A 21002-nucleotide genomic window follows, 5' to 3' on the forward strand; every position below is an offset into this window, starting at 1 on the left:
AATACTAACATACACACAACTTCATTCACCGTCACATTATTCCCTCTTTGAGCTTGCGTAAGTTAATTTAAGTTAATTTATTCATGCTGTTCAAACATAAACTGAGTGATACTGCAGTGAATCTCCATGTAATACCAGGCCGAGCCTGATTTATATTCCTAAAAAGTCGACGACCATCTTTCCCTCAGTTTCTTAGGGCTTTGGATTCACCTCCACTACTTTTCCAGGCAGATTCTCACACAGTGTTATGAACAATAGTCCAACGTCATGTCAACAACATCTGAGAAATTGCTCCTCATTTATTTCAATCAAAGCGATAATGGCACAGTCTTTCATAAACCTCGTACAGACCTCGTGCAGAACACACGCATACATCGTACAACAGGAATGCAAGAAGTTGTACTGTTCACAAGGCTTTCTGGAAGCTTTCTGTGTCAACTCAAGATAAAAGAATGACTGAAACAAACAAACAAGACGTGCAGCCTAACCCTTGTGTGAACATTGTCTCCTCTTATAATTCAGCTACTGGGATAACATAAACACAGTGTATATTTTAACGCACCATTCCACAGTTTTACTCCCATGAAGCAAAAAGGAATAGAATGATTTAAGCCATTAAGACTCTTAACACTTTTCTCTGCTTGCCTAGTACAATTTATGATCTATTTCAAAGGAAGATTACATGATTAACCCCTAATTCACAGAAAAAATAATTTTTTTTTTCCCACAAAACAGTGAAGAGTAACCACATAAAACACACCCTGAGGTCCTCCAACTATGAGGACTTAAGCGCCATTTGGCGCAAGTATCTCCGGTGCCCGCTTTATCCTCCTTTGAGACAGCACAAAGCATTCAAACAGATTCAACAGGGCAGAATTGCACCAGACTTACTAAGAAAGCCGAAGCACCTCTTTGAACCATAAAAGAAAAGATTTTGTTTAAAATCAAGAATTTCTGGTTGACATATTTCGCGTTCCTTTCTGATTTAAAACACCCTGCTATGAAAGCTACCATTATTTAAAAGTGAAGAAAGAAAAGGGAATTCGCCCCATTTCTCCCCACTCCTCACTTTGCCATTGTCCCCTGTATCTATTTCCAGGAAGCCATATTCATTAGGGTTAATCTGCCTACTAAATGAATAAACAAAGGATTTCTCTGTCACTGAGAGGCCAGGTGAGCCGATATTATCTTCTAACACAGAAAATCATCCGCACAAATACATCGCAGGAAATTACCTGCTGCAATCCCACACCTGGGATCACTTGGCAAGTAGCTTAGAAATGTTGAGTGGATGACTGAAATCAAACTAATTATATATTTTTTTTAATGCAGATCTTCTATCAGCAGAAAAAAGGCCCTTCTGAAAGTGTGATGCAAAAAAGGTCTCAAATGTCTTGGCTTACTACACTTACTAATATTTCAGAGAATTTACTCATATGAAAGTGTTATATGGATTTGTATAATTAAAGTATACTCCTTACTTACTAATGACAGTTACCCACAGCTGTCTCCAGCAGCGCCCACGTTGCTGCGCACTACAAAAACATAGAAGTTTACAAATTGTTGCTGTAAGAATCTAATGAAAAATACAGAAAAAGGGATCTAATTGAGCTGCGAGAAATACTGACATAAACACAGCACCTAATACGATAATATAAACCTACATGCGTAACTCATTGCACAGACCTAACTCGAAGCGCTGTTAGTTACCAGGTTTCTGATCGACGTCACAGCAGACGAAGAGTTTCAGACATGTCCTGCGTGTTTTGAGAAACGACACCTGAAGGATGAGCTGCTTCTGCAGAAGCCAATACTGAGAGGTATTATGAGTATGAAGAGAGGTTGGGGGAATTACTGAGAAAAACAAAGATGGGACAGGAACAAACATTCCAATGCTTAGATGCAAGTGTACAAACCTCGCATGTGTTACAGCGGAAGAGGAGCCAACACAGGGACTGAGAACTTACGGGAACTGCTCTGACAAAGGAGGAAGATGAGCTCAGCAGCTTCAATCGGGACCGATGGAGGCGAGGGGTAATTCTGAGTATCAAGGAAACAAGAAGGGGAGAGGTCACAGGATTCAAGAAAAGAAAGAAGTCACGCCTGGATAGAAACATCTAGGCCTGAAACCCAAAGTTCACGTCTCGGCAGTGCTATGGAGGAAGAAAGGCCAGGTTTTGAAGCTGGCCTGAATGAATGGTGCTCCCAAAGCTACACAGCAAAAGGCTCCCTTCCCTCCCGCGAACACGGATTCTTTTTGATGTTCCTTATACAGCAAGCAAGAAGAGATAAATTAAAATTGAGAACCTAGAGAGCTCTTTGATCCTATTGCCTGGAAATATGTATAAGAATATTTTCTCCAGACGTACTTTTGCTATATATGGAAACCAAATGCTGACTAATCATATAAACCTTATGGTGCCCAAGCACAGCTGTAATCTGCAGCAGAACACTGTCACAACGGCAGAGGAAAATGTGGAAAACTAAGAAGTTAGCTGTGGTGCTGAGAAAGAGGAGAAAATGGTGATCAAAGGCACTGGAGGCCAGGTTAGACAAGAGGGAGAGTTTCTAGCTGGTTGGCTTTTAAGATACAAGTGACATATTTATGACTTATTCTTGTATTACTGAACTTTAACAGTCCAAGTAATGATTATCCATTTTCCAAGTTAATAGAAAAATGATTCTATAGGAGACCTGCTGACTCAGGACGACGGTAATAGGATACAAAAGTCTAAATTTTGGTTTATTGATTTATAGATAGCACCAGTTGGTAGCCATAGAGCCATTTAGAGCTGTTTATCGAAACACACTATGCGTCTTGGTTGGGAACAGACAGAGCCACCAGCTGAAGAAGGGGAGGCGAGAGTTGCAACCTGCCCGCGTGGCCTTACGTTTCAGGCACGCACAGAAGCACACACGTGGCATCGGCACTCGCGGTGACTGCCGGGGGACAGCACGGTGCGGCAGCAGGCGGGGGCAGCCTGGGCATCACTGCTCGAGTGCGGCTGGGGAACATGGGGACTTGTATTTCTACGGGTGCTCCTTACCACGACAATCTGAAGAAATGGAACCCATTTCCCTTGAAAAGGACAAAACATATGGCATTTGTACATTCTTAAAGGGATTTCAATTTATGGGAATGGGATTATATCGATCCCCAAACATCAAGATGGAACCTCTCGGAACTTTTTTTTTTAAACTTGCATTCATGGCTGCTAAGACTTTGTACTGGTGCTTTTATGTCAACAGAAGATTGTGGAAACACACAAATCCCTTTCACTAATGACTAAACATCAGGACAGAACATACAGCATCGATACATCTACTTAAAAATGGAAGTAACATTTCTGAGTAAATCAACCTCAGGATAAACCTCTACAACACTACTATTTTATCTTTAAATCACTTTTTTTGATCAAATCATACTCCTTTAGAATACATCAGCCATAACGCGAGCGACCACAGCATTTAGGGAAATGACTCTACTGCATGTGTGAAAATCCAGGGGACTTCCCACAGTGTGGTTGGGAAGTCCACGTTATCTTGGTTACACCCATCCACTGAAGAACATCTCCCCAAGCTACCGCTGGCACGTGACCGCCTTACACTCGCTTTCCCATGGCGTAGTAAAGCCACCACCTAAGTCCCAGAAAACTAATACAGATTGTTGCTGGTCATTGCGAAATCTGAGAACAGCGATACGCAATACAGAGTATCCCAGTCAGCACTTACTACTGGAGTTCATCAGTCATTTACTGAATCCCCAGTACAAGTAATGGGAGAAATGGGAACTCTAAGAATGGCATCAGTTCTTGCTTTTCACTTATCTTAAAGTGCTCATCAGTATGGCATACCTAATTAATGCTTTCAATAGGTGTTAAAAATTCCTACGCTGTAATGCAGTAAATGCATTATGAACAGGCAAAGGCAAGTGGCTACAGTTTAGAAGCACAAAGGTGAGATAATGGCCTTCCACATCACTGAACTGTCAACCTCATTTAGCATAAAGCATGGCATCTGGAGATTTCAAATCATACAGCCGTTTAAAAATATATAGAATGTTAAATTAAATGACAAACACGCGACATGTCACCTTTTAGAGGCAGAAATGTAAAACCAAAGCATATGTTCTCCAACTATATTTGCTTCGGGATCAGCAATATTTTTGTAACCTCATTAGTTCCTTGACTTGGTTTTAAACATGGAAGGATGGATATACAAGTAAGTTACAGGTCCTCCATGTGATATCCTCAATTATAAGTCAATCTCCACTAACAAAATAAGCGAAGAACTCTGGGTTTAACTCTTACAGAGAGTCTGGGAGGTGAAGACAACGAGGAAAAATTTCTGCAAGCTGTTAGGGACGGAAGTTACTCTGTATTTTGAGCTCTAAATCCAAGAGGCACGTGTAAGTATCTAACTTTCAAACCTACATTTACAAACAAATCCCGCGGCCCCTGCGTGTGCCAAACCCTCCCCAACAACCCCAGAAGTCCCTCGCAGTTAGCACGCAGAAACGGGCCCGAGCTCCGCTACCCTGACCGAGGGCCAGCCAATGTCTGCAAGCGGTTTATCTGTCTCCGTGTGGCACGGAACCTAAGCTAATAGACTGTAGCTGGCTCCACAAGAGCTAGCTCGGGTCTCGGCACCGCAGTCTTGTCACCGTTCTGGCGGAAGAGTGCCGCGCCGAGACCGCTGGGCAGCTCTGCGGGGAGCCAGCCTGCAGGTGGCACAGCCAGGGCCCCGGGGAAGGTGACAAACCCCACTCCCGAGCATCGTTTGGGGACGTCTGCACTGTGGTGCGGCCCTTCCGCTGCCCTCGACAGCCCAACTCCCCAGCAAAGGGAGAGTGGACCGCGCGCACCCCCTCACCTGCGTCAGGCTGCTGCCCATCTGACATATCACTGTACCTCAGTCGCATTACCTCGCTTTAGAGCACGTGTTCAGCACTTCATGGCATGCACAATCTTTCACTGAAGCGTTATTAAAAGGCTATAACTAGGCCAATAAAGCTGAATTTTATTTGTCCGCTCATAGCAATGGGGAAGCAGTGCCTGCTGATGACATTAAACAAAACATTGTGCCCACAATTCAAATTCTTTTTCAGCTGCCCGCCGTATAAGCCGATCAGTTAAAAGTTGCCAGTTTAACAAACAGCGGGGTGGTGCTGAAAAGCAGTCACGTCAGGGTATTACACCAGGTAGAGCTGGTGCCCCCTCTATCCTCCCCTCCTCACCCCCCCATCAAAAAAGATTTTATAGCATGAGGAATATTTGACACTGCCTGACAACCAACAGTCTCACTAACCCCTGATCCAGAGCATCTTTAAGCACATGGTTGCACCTTCTCCTGAGGACCTGCTTCAGTAAGGATGGATTCTCTTTCTTTGCAGGCACCGCGGGACTAGCACAAACCAACCACAGTATAATAATTTTTTTTGCAAGCCAGATTCCCAAAGTTTCAGTCACATGTTTCATTGAAGAGAAAGGAAAAGGCATCAGCAAAACTTAGAAATAAAATCATGAAATAGTGAAGCACTACTTGCAATTCAGCTTATTGTGCATGAAAGTTTAAACTTTGCTTTCAACCTTGGATTTCCAAACATGCTGCCATTCACTATAACATGGGTTAAAAATAAGAGAAAGCAAAGATGTAATGTAAATGATTTAAATGCATGCATATGTTCTTTTGTAAAATGCATAATGCATCTGCAAGGTTTTTCCTCATATTTTGGACACAAATCAAGGGGGAAATGGTTCGCTTATGATATAGTGAATTTTTTATCTAACTTCAGTGGTAAAATGTACTTCCATGTAAGTGTTTCACTGTATACTGTTTGTGGCCGTTGTTTTGGTGGGTTTTTTAAAGCTTAAATAGGAACACCAAACCAAAAAACTAACACAAGAGTATTTCTTTTCTTCTCCAAATTCTTTCATGGCAACTTTCTGTTTGTTAAAAAAATCCACTAGCAACGCAAACAACCTTGTAGACGATCTATGGTCAATAACTAAATTTGACGTTCAATCACAAATAAGTCTACAGAATGTTGTGCTTACTTGAAAAATGTATTTAAGTGATGGTCAAACCGTATAGCACACAGTGATCTGCTCAACGTTCAAGCTGTAAACAATGCAGGTGACAGTCCGAAGAGGTACTTTCTCAATTAATGCAAATTCAATTAATGGAAATTGTCCTGGTAGCAAAGAGCTAGGAAGAGCCTTACTACAACACTGGCTTCTACTGCTTTTTTGTATCAAGGCAAAAATACGTAGGTACTATCTTTTTACAGGCCTCCTTTCCTGGAGGGGTATAGTCAGGGCTTTTTGTAGGGTCCCAACATTAAAGGAGGCTACAAATGACGGAGTTCCCAGCTCCTGTTCCGCATTTCTCACATCAGCAGCACCCTGGAGCAAAGGAAAAGTAACGCAAAAGACAATGACAGAGCCAGTTATCAAAACTGATGCTCAAACCCCACCAGACACTCACGAGCAAGCATTTGGCCTCTGTGCCAAAGCCTAGCAAATTCTACAAATTATCCAGAAATACAGGTGGGTCGTGCACAGCCAGGGCCAGCTGCATCTGGGACAAAAGCCGGGGCAAGCGAGCGCGTGCAGGTCCCCCTCCCTCTGAGCAGATGGGAGCTCAAGGGAAAGCAGCTGTGCTGGACGCCCCTACAGGTATTCCACACTGCGCGCCCGGCACAAGAGGCACAAGTGGGTGCCCGCTGTGGCTGGAGGGAAACAGCAGGCAAGAGAGACTTGGCAAGCCTGGGATTTCAGAAGAGGAGGCCCGCACCCCACCTGACCTGGGGACATGGGATTTTTGATAGGACTATTACAATCACAGAGCTTATAAAATGTATTTGGAAAGGCTTTCGTGTTGGTTTTGGGATAGCATACGAAGGCCCCAGGAATCCACTCTGAGGCCTTAAATCTGTGGCCAAACTCCAGCACAAACCATATGTTAGTCATATTACCACCTTTTTCTTTTCCCTGTTCTTGCTCCATTTTAAAGGACCACGCCCCGCGCAGTAAACGAAAGGCAGCCTCAGGGCAATAGAGGCTCATATACCACTTCTCTTATCTGGAGAAATCCTGTGCTAATGATGTGAATAATCCCAAGTCTGCTTTCTGTCATTTACTGACTGTGACCTGCTTGTTTTCACCTTCACAAGGGGAATAGCACCAGAAGGTTTATGTACGCGAAGTACTTGGCTTCACGTGCTCCCCCTAAGACTCTGCGTTCTTTTTGGAAGGAGGCGAGCCCCAGGCAGGCTGTCCCCAGCAGCGGTCAAGACTGTAAGAGATCTCGTATTCGCAGAACCCCCACAGCTGGAGGTGCTGCCAGCGACTCGGTGCTCGCACACGAGAACTGGCCGAGGAGGATGGTGACGAACAGGGGCTCCTTTCACCCCGCGCTCCCCTTCCCGGCTCACCCCACGCGCCGGCTGCTCTCTGCAGCAACTGCTTGCTGGCACCAGCTTTGGCTTTTTGTAGCACTCCACCCATAGCTAGAGTACTAACCGGCACCCAATTTAGCTTTGGTTCTAATAAAAAGTGAAAGTTAAAAGCAGTGCAAGCAGCAGATAAAGCGCTATTAAAAAGTGGCTGGGCTCATGCCAGGGATGGAGTCCAAGGCAGGGGGAGGAGCCACGACGACTGCAAGGCGATGGGTATTCCACAGTGTTGGATAATTAAGAAAACCAAAATATTTTCCATCTGTTTTTTTACCCCTTACGTCATTGAGGCAATGAAATATATACAAGTAAGAACCAACAGACTGTATTTCAACTTAGATATAAATATTTATTTCCAGCAGAGAACATCCTTACTTCAGCAAGGAAAAGACAGGGTGAGGAGGCTGTGATTGTAACACCCTCGCAGAATTAAACTCCACCTTAAAACAGATCGAACGCCTGGCTAACTTATCATGCCAAATAGCCCAGTTTTACATGGTATATACCTAAACACACTTCTGCTCACTCACCCATATTACACTCTAATGAACAAAAGCTAAAACCTGCTGATTTTGGATTAACAATGGTGAAAATAAGTACCTATGCTGATATTACATTAAAAAAAAAACCCAAACCACATGAGGACTGATGCTCTTGTTTAAAGCTATTTCGGTATAGATCCAGATAGCGTCTGTGTAGAGAGTTTGTGTAGAGTCTTTCCACCATGAGCAGTGGGTTGGACCAGATGAACTCTGAAATCAGACATTAAACCTGTGGTGACTTATAAAAGAACAAGTTATTGCGGCTCTGGAAATATTAAGAAGTGTCAAACACTTCATTATTTCACAGTAAAGTATTATCCACAAACCAATATATTATCTGTAGCATGAGGAAAGACAAGTAAGAAAAAAATTAGCCATTCATATTGAAAGTAATTTCTGGTATGACACTGGTGGCCAGTCCGCACGCTGCGCAGCTGAGAGCTCAACAGCTGCATCGTAAACCAGCAGCTCATCAACTACTTCCTCAGTTTCTCCTTCCTTTTTGTGCATAGCATTTTGGTTTAAAATGCAGCACTATTAAGTCACGACTTGGAAAAAAGCAAAAATTACAAACAAGCCACCATACTTATTTTTAAAAGCTATTTTTGCCATCTAATGAAGAGGGGAATAAAAAAAATTAAGATTCACTATGAAACTAGGAGATGTTGCTTAGCAGCTGCCACACCGCTTCCAACTGTCCTTGAAAAACCAAACCCAAAAATCATTCTTGGAGACTGCTTCATGCCCTGCTTTACATCTACAGATTTAATTGCTCTAAAGAGGCCATCACAACCTGTAGTATTCGGGTAGCTGCTGTGCTCTAGGGGCATAGACATCAATCCTCTATGAGTATTTTGTAGGCAGGAGGAAGCCGAAACACAAAAGGAAGAGTCCACAGAGCCCTGAGGACAAGGGCTGATGTTCTGGAACCGTTCCTGAAAGCAAGGGAGGACAAGTTGGAGGATCTCAAGAGGACCAGAACACCAGCAAGCCATCCTGATGGTTAAAAACCTAGCACCTAACAGAGACTACAGTCCAAAGTGGAGGAGATACACTTGAAACAAGAAATAATGAAGCATATTTAGATGTTTTTCAAAGCAAACATGGAAAATGGTGAGCAAATACTTTGAAGGATAGCCTAATTCAGTGAAATCATTAAATAAGAATGTCTCCATTATAAACCGGAAAACTTGCTAAATGAAAGCTTTCCCTGAAACAACACTGACTCCAACATTCATTTGCAGATGGATGTTCAAATACTCTTTTAACTTGCACATCTAATACCATTTTAAGAACATTTCAAACAGTCTAGGTTAACAGATGAGCTTAGAATATACTACAAACATAAAAATATCAAAATTTGTAAAACGATTCCTTTAAGCACTGTATAAAAAGAGCAGAAATGTCAATGAACACGCTTCTTTGCAAATACTGTACGGTGTGTTATTTCTGTGCAATCTATAAAAACACAAGTACAGACACTGAGGTTTCTGGATCTCTTGTAAGTTTAACAGTAGCTAGGAGCTCTTAGATCTCAAGCTATAATAAATATTGTATCCTACAGGAGCCCATCGGGAATCTCAGCTCATGTGTTGTTCCATAGAAGATTGCGGTGTCAGATATGATTAGAATCAACACTTTCCACTTATTTGGAACTTTAAAACTCCCTACGCAGAACATTAGCAACAACTGCTAATGAAAGACAATTAAGGGGTACATACGGCAATCTTACGTTCAGAGTGAGTTTGCGTTAGCTACTGATATACAAAATACCTACTGTGCATTTTGGGGGTTTTTCCCCCATAAACAGAAGGCGTTTATAGGCTTGGACCAGACCGTGCTCTAGCACAGTGCTACTTTTCAGCTGCTAAACCATTATACGAACTGAAGGTGCCTTCCCCAACTGGAAGTTAGTATGTAACACTCAAGCAGTAAGATGCTCCACTGTCTGCATTAATGGACCACTGGTACACGCGTCAAGCGGGTTGTGTGACATGAGAACAACTGTCTTCGAGCAGCGGAGGACTGCACCAACGACCATTAACGTGGGCCCTGGAGGCCTCGCCGCAGCTTATCTTCATATATAAAAAATAACCCCATTACCTTGTATTTGATTATTATGTTGGTTAGGTCACAGTTATGCTTTCATCTAGCTATGACATCAACACGGAAATTGCTGGCTTTCTTGTTTGTCAAAGTTCCCCGTGAACTATCAAAAATCACATTGGCAAGATGAACAAGGTGATCAGCCTTTGGGGGATAACAACTTGAGTAACTTAAGTTGCTTAAAGTCAAATTCAACCTAACGTAGCAGTGTCTAGAAATTGTTGATTTTTGATTTTCACTTGCGTCTCCGAAACTAACTTGCATTTCGCACCTTTTTTTTTTTAGCTGATGGACACTTATGTGTCAAAGCATAACCATCTTCGAAGAGATGAATTGCTTTAATTACTACGAGCCTCCTCAGCTAAACCAAAGGCAAACTGGGACGAGGAATAACAGTCTCCTCTGTCACTGGCAGGGCAGCAGCTGCCCCACATCACTACATCATGCTGCGCAGAGTGAGTTCCCATCTCCAGAACTGACAGAACTAACCTACCCATGACCATCATAGGGAGGCAAAAATACATCAGTATATAATGATTCTGCCGCCTTTCAGTCAGTATTTCCCATTCCCTTCCTCTCCAGTATACTTCTCCTGCCTACAGAAAACACCCACCAGTGTTTCAAGACATTACTGCTACTCCGTGTATCCCCGCAGCTGAGTCTTTTCCCAAGCCAGGCAGTGATCCAGCAGCAAGTGCCCAGTCAGTAGTGTCAGGTCGTTTTAATTTCTCTTCACATCTCCATAGTCTATAGGGCATAGCTGTTTCTAGATGTAATCATGTATACTGCATTGGTATCTTGGATCCTGTTGAAGTCAGTTCTGTCTCAAGGCTCTCTTCGAAAATCATCAGATAACATTTTCTCAAATTAGATGAATAAATCAAGTTGAAAAAATTCTATGTATGAGAATTTTGTATTATGCAGCTCACGCGCTCCCATACATTTCGCAAGAGAGACAACTAGGATGGAGAGAGTATGAGTGCATGCAAGTGTCTGCTATTGCACTGAGAAAACAGAAGACCCCCGAGTATATCCCACGCTCTATCACTATTCTAGGAATAATACATAAAATGCTTTTGGAAAAATAACATAGTAAGTGTTTTAAATAGATGCCATATTAATGGAATTTGCTCAGAAGTTATTCCAGGAAAGAACCATAACTTAAACTCATTTAAATGTAAGCTGGCAGAACGTAGAAGTACAAACCAAACAGTGCTGGGTAGGTGTTTTTGCTGTTACTAAACAGGCGATGCCCTGTAAGAACAGCTTGTTATATGACCATTATTAAAACCTCTCAATCGCTGTGAAGAATAGACCAAGGGCCAAATTTCTTCCTTGGCTTCAAAGCTCAGCATTATACTCGGAAGATCTGAGTGCAATCTCTATCTGCAACAACAAACTACCTTTATACCATCCAGGTAATTACAGGTTCAGGTCAAGGACTCCAGACCATATTGATTACATCTCCCTGCAACAAGGACCCTCCAGCGCTGGCCGGCTCCGCTCAAGCAGGGCAGCTCAAGTATCCGTGACGCCAGGACTCCCCGGGCCCTACCAGCGCCCGTAACGGGAAACCAGTGACGGCTCAGGCCTGTCAGTTATTGCCTGTGGCAATAAGGACAGCCTGGGAATTCGTAACATCGGTGACTTCATCTGCCAGCTGCATTCACACATCTTTACTACCTGAATAACTGATCTCCGCTACTCCAAGGCAGCACTTTCTGGTGTACAGCATTTGGGAATAAATATTTGATCGCGCATACAACAGAAAAGAGCTCAGATGGTTTAAGGTGCGACAGCAGAAGTGTTTATTAAATTCCAAGTGAGAGCATTGCTGGACAGTAAAAATTTGTCCCATGGTCCCTATCTCACAGGTGTGGTAATGAACAATAAAAGATCCTTCACAGGCAGAGAGGAGGGAGGGAGGTTGTCTCCCCTCCCTCCCTCCCAAAACCCAAGTCAATTCTTCTGTTCATTAAACCCTCTGCAGGCAACAAGCTATCTGTCCATGACCAGCCAGTCGTACACAAAAGAAAGGGAAGTACTAAATTACAAGCCAATTTTAAGTGGGCATTGATTGAAGTAACCAGAAGAGAGCTTAGTCTTGTCAGAGTTTCATACAACAGTAATAAACAATCTTCATTAAAAAATGATGCATGCATCCCTAAGAAGCACAGCACATGCCAGGTTTTAGAAAAGAACATAAAAGGTTTCCCCCGCCCCACGCACAATCAAAGAGAAAAAACATGCTCAGGATCTTTTTCTTCTACAATTTCATTTTATTCATTAAAATCCTTCCCACTCTAACTTCTGTGTTTGTCCTAAGCAAGAAAGAAATGGAGATCTCCTCCAAGCAGGAAAGGAAAAGGCTGATGCAGACCAGAGATTGGACAACTTCTTTGTCGACACCTTCCTACTCTGCTGACAGTGCAACAAAATCATTACTTGACTGATGGATAAGTGTCAAAAACCTCCTTGTATAGAGAGAATAAACAAGGCTTTTCATAAACACACACACAGATGCGCACACTTTTTTTTAACTGAGCAGGATTGAATTAACAGCTCTGACTGAGCATACCCGAGTACCTGAGCCCTTCAACACATTTGTTACAGTTTAAGGGGAACGCTGCTCTTACAGACTCAATGCAGCTGTGCGATCAGATTTACTGTGATCAGGAACTGATGCAAAATCTTTTCTCTAGAGGTTTGCTATTTCGGAAAGTTCAGAGTTGTTATTCCGCACAGATATCCTAACCTTCCTACACCCTTTAATTTCTGCATTGTTTATTAGTAGTAGAGCTCTATAAGGTTTGATTTTCAGGTATGTAACGTATGTGACATGCATCATTCATCCACAGGTTATAGTATAAAAATTCAGAAAGGTACCTGGAAATACTCAATTACATGTCTAGCCTATGCTTGTATTTTCTAGATCAGTCTCCATCATTCTGTAGATATCCTCAGCTAGCTGAAAATCCTATCTACAGCTAGTCACATCGAAGAAAGGAACAGCATTCACTGTATACAGGTAATGTAAAGTTTTCAAGTCATGCCTGCAGAGTTGTCTTCTGAAATACAGCCAGCTCATTCTGCAATAATTTTTTTTTTTTTGGTCACAATACGGATTTCCACCTCAGGGTTGGTTGGTTGGTTTGCGTAAAGACTGTGACCTTCAGCTGCAGCATCTCCTGCAGACAGGGCACTTGTGAGGTTTCTCTTCCACCTCTGTTGTCTAATACAGTCTTAAACGTAACCTGGCTTACTGAGAGTCTCCCCCATCCACCCCGATATCCCCAGTCACAAAATTTAGATACGTGATCTCTATACCCCCACCCCACCTTTGTTAAACCCAATGCAACCAACCGAGAGCCTCGGCACTTCCTCAGAGAGGACGGACACACAGACACACGAGCATCCACGCCTGCTTGCTACACACAGGGTGCATTTACTATGCGTACAGTAGCGGTTCTTTTGCCGCATTATTATTAAAGGCTTCCTGCTTTATACAGCTTTAAACTCAGCACTGCCCCTTTAACATCTCTAACTGCCAATCTGGAATAGCATCTGGAATTACAGTGCATTTAATCCTTCAGGGTATGTTCTCTCTGTGATGCATATGACTAAAATGTGTGCATTGAGGGACAAACGTCCAGTAGCTTTAGGTGACTACATTTTTGCAAACTTTGCTTAAAGATTCAATTTATTAAAAAAAAACCCCAAAACCAGAGAAGAATATCTTACCAGAATTTTAAATCGAGATAAACATATTGAAATACGCATTTTTTGATGCTGCCATCCACCCTGAAAATGCCATTGCAAATTTTAATAGTTCATTTTCATGAATTAGAGTTTTGTACTTTCTAAATGAAGATTTTTGCAAATGATCTTGTGAGATAATATTGTCATTAGCACACCCTAGTTTTACAGACACATGAAAATCATGATTTAAAAAAAATTACACAAATTTCAGAGTTGTCACCAAGGGGGGAGAAGGAAGGAAGCTACCAAGAATGGCAGAAGAATAATGGAAGATGATAAACACATACTTGAAATCTCTTGATAGGAAGAACAAGCGATGGAGTTAGATAAGAGGAGGCGCCACGCTGGTTGTATCTCTAAGCAACAGGCAATCGAGCAGCCAGATAAGCATCTTCATAAAGTGCAACAGACTCGAATGCACGGGTCATAACTGAAGAATCACTTCCTGGTTCAGCATAGGCACTAAAAATTTATGACCTACTTAAAAAAATCCTTCAATCCTGAAAACCTATTTTCCAATAAATTTGTTTTCCATAAAGAATGTAAGCCATTTAGGGCATGCCTTGGTAATAGCAGGAAATGAGAATACTTACAGTAGTGGACTATAACACAAGAAATGCAATGCCATACATGAACGGCATTTAAAATAAAACCTTTAGATTCAGCGCTGAGCTTAATGTAATTTTCCCGCACATCTCAAAGGTGAGAAGAGAAGAAAGTAAGCATAAAATACTCTTCCTCCCTTTGCTGGGCTCCGTTACAAGAATAGCACAAGATCTCAAAAAACAGCACATGCTTTTTCCTTGTGTCTCCTTTACTCTGTGGCAGAATTCACACCCCTATACAATCACACATAATCTGGCACACCTACCCTAAATTTGGACCCATAATTTCTGCATGGGAAAGGACGAGGATCAGGCAATATGAAAACTGCAAATAGATGGTAAAGTCCCTGAATCAAAAATCAATTCAAATCCAAACTGTCTGGCAGTGAAGTTAAATAAAATACTGCTATCAGCATGTCCCTAACAAAATCCATGTATTGTTTATAAGAAGCTTATGAGGTGTTATAACAAAACTGAGTCACTGCTGTACAGTAAATATATTTTCAGTGTCATAACAATGTATACAATTGACTTTGGCAATTTTAATACGGACACACATGTTAAAGGCATTACCAATAGAGCTTCATCACATTCACATGAGCCATTTCATGTTAAGGCCCCATCCACAATACAGGAAAGATTGTTTAGCATAGAAGAGGTACGGTCCTACGTGGTTCACTGTTTCTATTATAGACGGAATAACACAGTTTTAGAATGCGTTGTGGTTACAGGATGGTTATATTTCAGAACTAATATACATCCCTGCTTTATGTAATGGCACTGCTCTGTTCATACACAAGAGGAAAAAAAACCCCAACCCTGATAACCCAGATATCTCGATCTGTATCAGCTGGCACAGTCACACTGACAGCGAAGAACAGCTATGCCATTAATCACTCTGAATCAGAAGTGTCAGATACACAGACAGAGGCACTCCTATGATTCAAGCTTGTAACCTGTTCGGGGTAACAGGCATAGATGAACTAGTCCAAAAAATCGTAACTGATGCATTTATGTTTTCTTCGGTATCAAACAATTATTCTCCAAATTACTTTGCCATGTACTAAAACAAATAAAATTCCCTTTAAATAACGAGCATCAGATGTTTGTCTAAGCTCAGCGTGAATTAGTTTAACCAGTTTTAAATATTTGAAAATGGAATTTATAATGACAATCCTCAATATCCAAAGTAAATGTAGTTATTATTGAACTCAGTTATAAACACATCTAAGAAATACCCTGTAATACCCAAATAAATTAATTTGGCAAACAATGCAGTATCTTGGACTCAGAATTTATATCAATAGCAAACAGAGTCTGGAACAGGAGCTTTTATTTTAACTCTCTTTAAAACAGCCTTCAGAAACCAGTTTCTGTATGCGTTACAGTCTCTTTTTACAGTTTAACCTCAATCCAATCAGCAGTCTCCAGGGATTTTCAAATTGCTAAAGATTAAAATCCTCTCTGACTTGACTGTTTGACTAATGCTGTGTGTTTAATAATTCTACTTGTGAGAGATTTTATTTGACAAAATCCTGCTGTGTGGACCCTTCAGACGCTATACAGCTGTACGAGGATATAAAGCTCTGCTGTCCTTGTTGCTTTATACAGACTACACCCCATCACTGAGAAAAAGGAAGAAAACTTTATAGTACATATATTACTATGTTGATATTAACATAACCACTGTAGTAGTACATTTACACACTCTTTTAGAGCGGCATAGTGAAAACGTGCCTATTACACAAACATTAGATAAACTATCCTGTTGTCTCGACTGTTCACAGAAATCAATTACGGTTATGATTACATTTCAATGAAAGCTATTTTATAAATGAGATGGAACTGTAATATTCTATGCTTTAGGCATTCATTAACAAAAGCATTTCAGCGTTAGTATTTGCAAATATTCTGCTTTTTAGTTTAGGCAGTTTTTAGCATTCTATAGCTCATGTTCAACTTAACATAAATACTGTGTTCACATCTTACCACAATGCTGTGACTTCAGATTTAAGTAGTAAGAGGGAAAAAAGTCATCATTATGGTAGCTTTCAGTAAGTATTTGTATAAGACAGCACTTACCCTATTGCGCAGCTGAAAATCATGATATCCTTTTAAGTATATGGCAATGGTTAGTAAACATGTTATCAGACCAAAAAAAGACAAAATTGATGAATGCCATGAATATCAAAGAAAACATGAAATCAACACATTTCTACCTGAGGTAGCATCAATCACTGTTGAACCTCCTCTGCGATCAGAAACTGGACGTGATGACCCCGGCATGCTAACAGGTTCTGAGCGAACTGGCTGAATCCTAAATAATAAGTTATAGTTACCACCTGTGTCAAAATCATTGCTCAGGAGGGCTGTACTTAAATCACAAACCTGAATCAGCTGAACTAATTAAGGAACTATTTATTTTTAAATCAGCCAACTGTTGAAAACTTTTGTTTTCCTTTGCTTTGGGGAGCCAAATCTGGATAACCCATCCAGAGACAGATGGAGACTCTACACAAAGTGAGTATCCCCAAACTACATCTCAGAAAGCCTCAAAGGCAAAAGCTCACCCTACCCAAACTGGTTAAAAAGCCTCTCTCGCCCCCCTGAACAGCAGCATTTTCTTTGTCAGTTTAGGAGAAAAGACGCATTTGTAATTGTCTATTCTTTTCGTAACATGTATCTACATTAATTTTTAAAAAACTTCTGCTTTCTTTCTGTATATTTATACATATATACAATAAAAACATAATACGTTTGACAGCTATATCCTTCCTTGTGGGAGTAATCGCATGCAAAGAGAAATCACACATTTCAAAACCATGTCTTTTCAGTCCAAGGACAGTCTGCCCAGTTTTAATGGGATTAGTCATATTATCCATCTCTCATTTTACTCATAAGAGTTTCAGACAGTCCCAAACAATCCAAGTCCATACCACAGAACTTTGGACTTCAAATCATATGCAGAGTCAGAAGCATGGAAACTCGTTAAATCTTGAGAGTTACCGGACAGGACACAGAAACACATGGTGCATAAAGCACTCCTACCAAATCACTAGCTATCAGTAAATATAAACCCCCATTTACCTTCGCTCTCCTTCCTTCCTTTCCGTAGGCCCACCCCCTGCCCCCAATTCCAAATCAGCCAATGTCCCAAACCAGATGAATTGAAACCCATGAAAAAGAATTACAAGGAAGGAAGCAAAGGAAGGGGAAAAAAAAAAAAAAACAGGGAGGGGAAAAACATTCCAGAAGTTCACTTACTGTTCCAACACACTGACCGCTTCACAGTCAGCATCTAAATCTATGGCATAAAGCTCCCACTCATGTCTGAGAAAATGAATTTTTTAAGCAATGCAAAAAAACTGTGAAAGCCAAGACGACGCTGAGCAAGGCCACTGGACTTCGTACTGTCTTTCCCTGCCTTTTGCACAAGAAAGGGCAGCAGAAAGGAATCTGAGTGCTTGGCCTGGATGAATTTTTATTGTTGTCGAGTCACACGCTCTTCTAAGGCTTTCATCTGGACAAGCCTGATGAAAACTATTACACGTTCTACACAGATGGCCTCATTTAAGCATGAGACGAGTTATTCACACAATAAATGTGAAACAGCTTGGAATTGATTTTATTTTTACCTGAGACTGTTGAGATCAAGATCATCTGTATCAAAGTCCAGAAGAGGCTGCGGGGTATCACTGGGACCATGCGACTGCAGCACTGAAGAACTGGATGAAATGACGGTAGTTTGGCCCGAGGGGTGGATTGTTTTGAACTGGAACTGTGGGCCCATCCATAGGCGTCGATGCGGCCCAGTGTGAGTCACTATTTCGACCTGTGGGAAGGCAGTACGGGGAAAGGCTTAATGCAAAACTGCGACTTAGTATCATGAATGGTTCCTTCAATACACTGAACCTCCAGAATCCTGCTGTTCTCAAGTGAAAAGGGTGTTTTGTGCCATCAGTTCGGAGGAATGCTGAACAAGGGAAAATTCAGAACATCTTTGCTAGAGCAAGGATGCTCTAGCCAAAGCCAAGAGCTTCTTGCGGAGCCTTGAAAGCCCGTGAACCACCAGCCTGAGGACACTGCACCCTGGTTCTTAAACTATTCTGAAGACCAACACTCCACCTTGGCCATCACTTCACCTGGTCCCGATTCATTCCTCCCCTTGCCATTACAAAATACACACTGTAATTTGAACGCTAAAAAGCCACCCCTGTGATGCAACAAAGAGGGGAACAGATTTCCCTCCTCATCTGCATGGAGTAGACAAAGGAACCGACAGCCTACCTCCCCCAGATAACCTCAATCCTGACCAGGTCAAGGGGTGCGCTTTTTAAAAGCGAGCTGTTACAGCTTTGTTACGGCTGCTTTCTAAAAGTTCACACATTAAACAGTGCTGCTTCACATGTATAGAGTGCTAACTGTATTTCAAATCAAAGCTCATAATTACCGTTGGCGTATCTGAGGATACTGCTGGCAGAGACCATCTTGCTGGAAAGCAACAAGATTTGTAAGGGAGAGCAATGTGAAGTGCGCTGCGAGACACCGAGCAGCCCAGGTCCCACTCATTACGACGCAGATGTAATATGAACATGTATGTGCAACACCTGGGTTTTAGAAGGGCAGCTACACACACACACGTACATATTCATTTAACCAAAATTCCAACTGAAACCAAAGTAAGGGTGCTTGCTCGCAATGAACAACCACGCATGTATTATATAATACGTGGATATGAGATATGTATCTGTATGTATGTTTATGTGTAGATATCCACAGAGGCACAGAAGCTTCACAGTTCCATGCCTGCTTCCAAAGGCACAGAGAATACAGGTGGTGTGTCTAAAACAATTATTTCAAATATTCAGATTTTCCTCTAGGTATTTGCTCCCAGTGAGAGTCTAGATACAAACTTTTGAAAAAATAAGTTATTTCAGTAAATGAAGCATCCAAAATATTTCAAAAATGTCTTTTCACGCTGATAACTATAAACCTGATGGGTATCAATTCTGGCAAACTCTTAAAATAAGCCAACTATAGGAATGCAAACAATCATGAAAACTGAAGATGGTTATTGCTGGAAACATATATGACCTGGAAAATTGGGCCTTGTAAATAAAAGGGTAAACAAAGCATAAGTCTTCTGTAATACAATTTTAAAAATCAAGAAGAGCCTTTAAAGATCAAAAAAGAAATATGAAATGAAAATATGAAGCTCTGGTGAACTCATACTTTTAAGATGACAAAAATAGACTATTAAATTCCTATCAATTTCTGCTAAAACAATGATCAGCTTCACAGCAAAAGTGCAATTTAGTGAGGAAATTCATGAAAACATACTTTCCTATCTATATGACAGATGTACACTAGCAGCGATTCTTAACTCTTTAAGAAGCAATTTTAAACAATGGATAATGTTGTTCTAAGTCCTCTGCTAATGTAAGACGACAAATGCACAGCCTACTTAGCACTATTTCCATCTTTGCATTTATCTTTGCGTAACTCAGATTGACTGTAGACGTTTGTGAGGCAAGTAGCTTTTATGTAGCAGTGTAAATTAGGCCACAGATAAAGTAATCTGTATATTTTAAGCTTGAAACCATCAGTGTCACAGAGCCGAGAGGTAAACAGATGCCTCTGCAATTTTACTGAGGCTACGGCCAGATGTTCCTATTCACTCTCCTGTTGTGTGCAGGACAAACATATTGTATCTACTTCACACTGACAGCACACATTACCCACTGTTCTAATTGAAAAGTTGAAGTGAAGGGCAGTGTTTTTTCACTGCATGCTGTTACTGTTGATAACAACACTTTAATTTTGAAAAACATACTTGCACTTTAGGCTTAATCTAAAGTGGCTTGCTTAGAGAATGCTAGCATCTTCATGCTCAAAAGAGCTATCATCGCTCTTCTCACTTAGCAAAAATTAAACATTCCGGGAGCATTCTCTGAATTATCTGTGTTCTGTGACATCATTTGGGATTTTTTTTTCTTATAAATATATTTACTTTTCTAGAGGGATAGATGTGACGAAGTTCAAGCAGTCTTAAGTTCCTTTGACATCTTCTATCTTCCAAGAATTAGCAATAAACCAACCCCCATAATGTAGTTTTACCTTACTCTCGTTCTCCTGAGGTTGCTCACTATACCAGAAAGTCAGCAGAACAGTAAAATAAGCGGAACTGTCCGAACAGTACTGGAGAGGATAGGTGGAAAACCATAGGTTAACTCTTGGCCCCAGTGAGCTCAGTGATAAAATTCCTGTTGACTACACTGATTGAGTAGTTTCACCATCTTTATGCTCTAACAAATTAGAGACAGCATAAGCAAATAAGATATATCAATGTGCAGCCACATCTGAAGACTTAGGGCAGGTAAGTGGATTCACATGAATAGATTCCCCAGTGAATGCCACTCCCGGACCGGTACATGTGGAAACCTAACTTCTCATTTTAGGAAAATGCTGTGTATGATTTATTCACCAGCAGGAGAAGCAAATCACATCCATGAATATTTCATATTTATGCCATAC

At 41.3% G+C, this 21002-nt stretch overlaps 1 protein-coding gene across 4 annotated transcripts in view; it reads right to left on the minus strand.

The window, feature by feature from the left end:
• Positions 1-21002, minus strand: part of BCAS3 (BCAS3 microtubule associated cell migration factor) — a 370279-nt gene that overhangs the window by 179256 nt on the left and 170021 nt on the right. For all 4 annotated transcript variants that reach the window (XM_059829121.1, XM_059829119.1, XM_059829120.1 and 1 more), the window contains 2 exons: positions 18104-18300; positions 16688-16785 (listed from right to left, as the gene is read on the minus strand). In XM_059829121.1, the coding sequence (XP_059685104.1) occupies positions 16688-16785; positions 18104-18300 (295 nt within the window). The remainder of the gene's footprint in view (positions 1-16687; positions 16786-18103; positions 18301-21002) is intronic.

This window comes from Gavia stellata, chromosome 25 (assembly GCF_030936135.1).
Source record: "Gavia stellata isolate bGavSte3 chromosome 25, bGavSte3.hap2, whole genome shotgun sequence".
Lineage (NCBI taxonomy): Eukaryota > Metazoa > Chordata > Aves > Gaviiformes > Gaviidae > Gavia > Gavia stellata.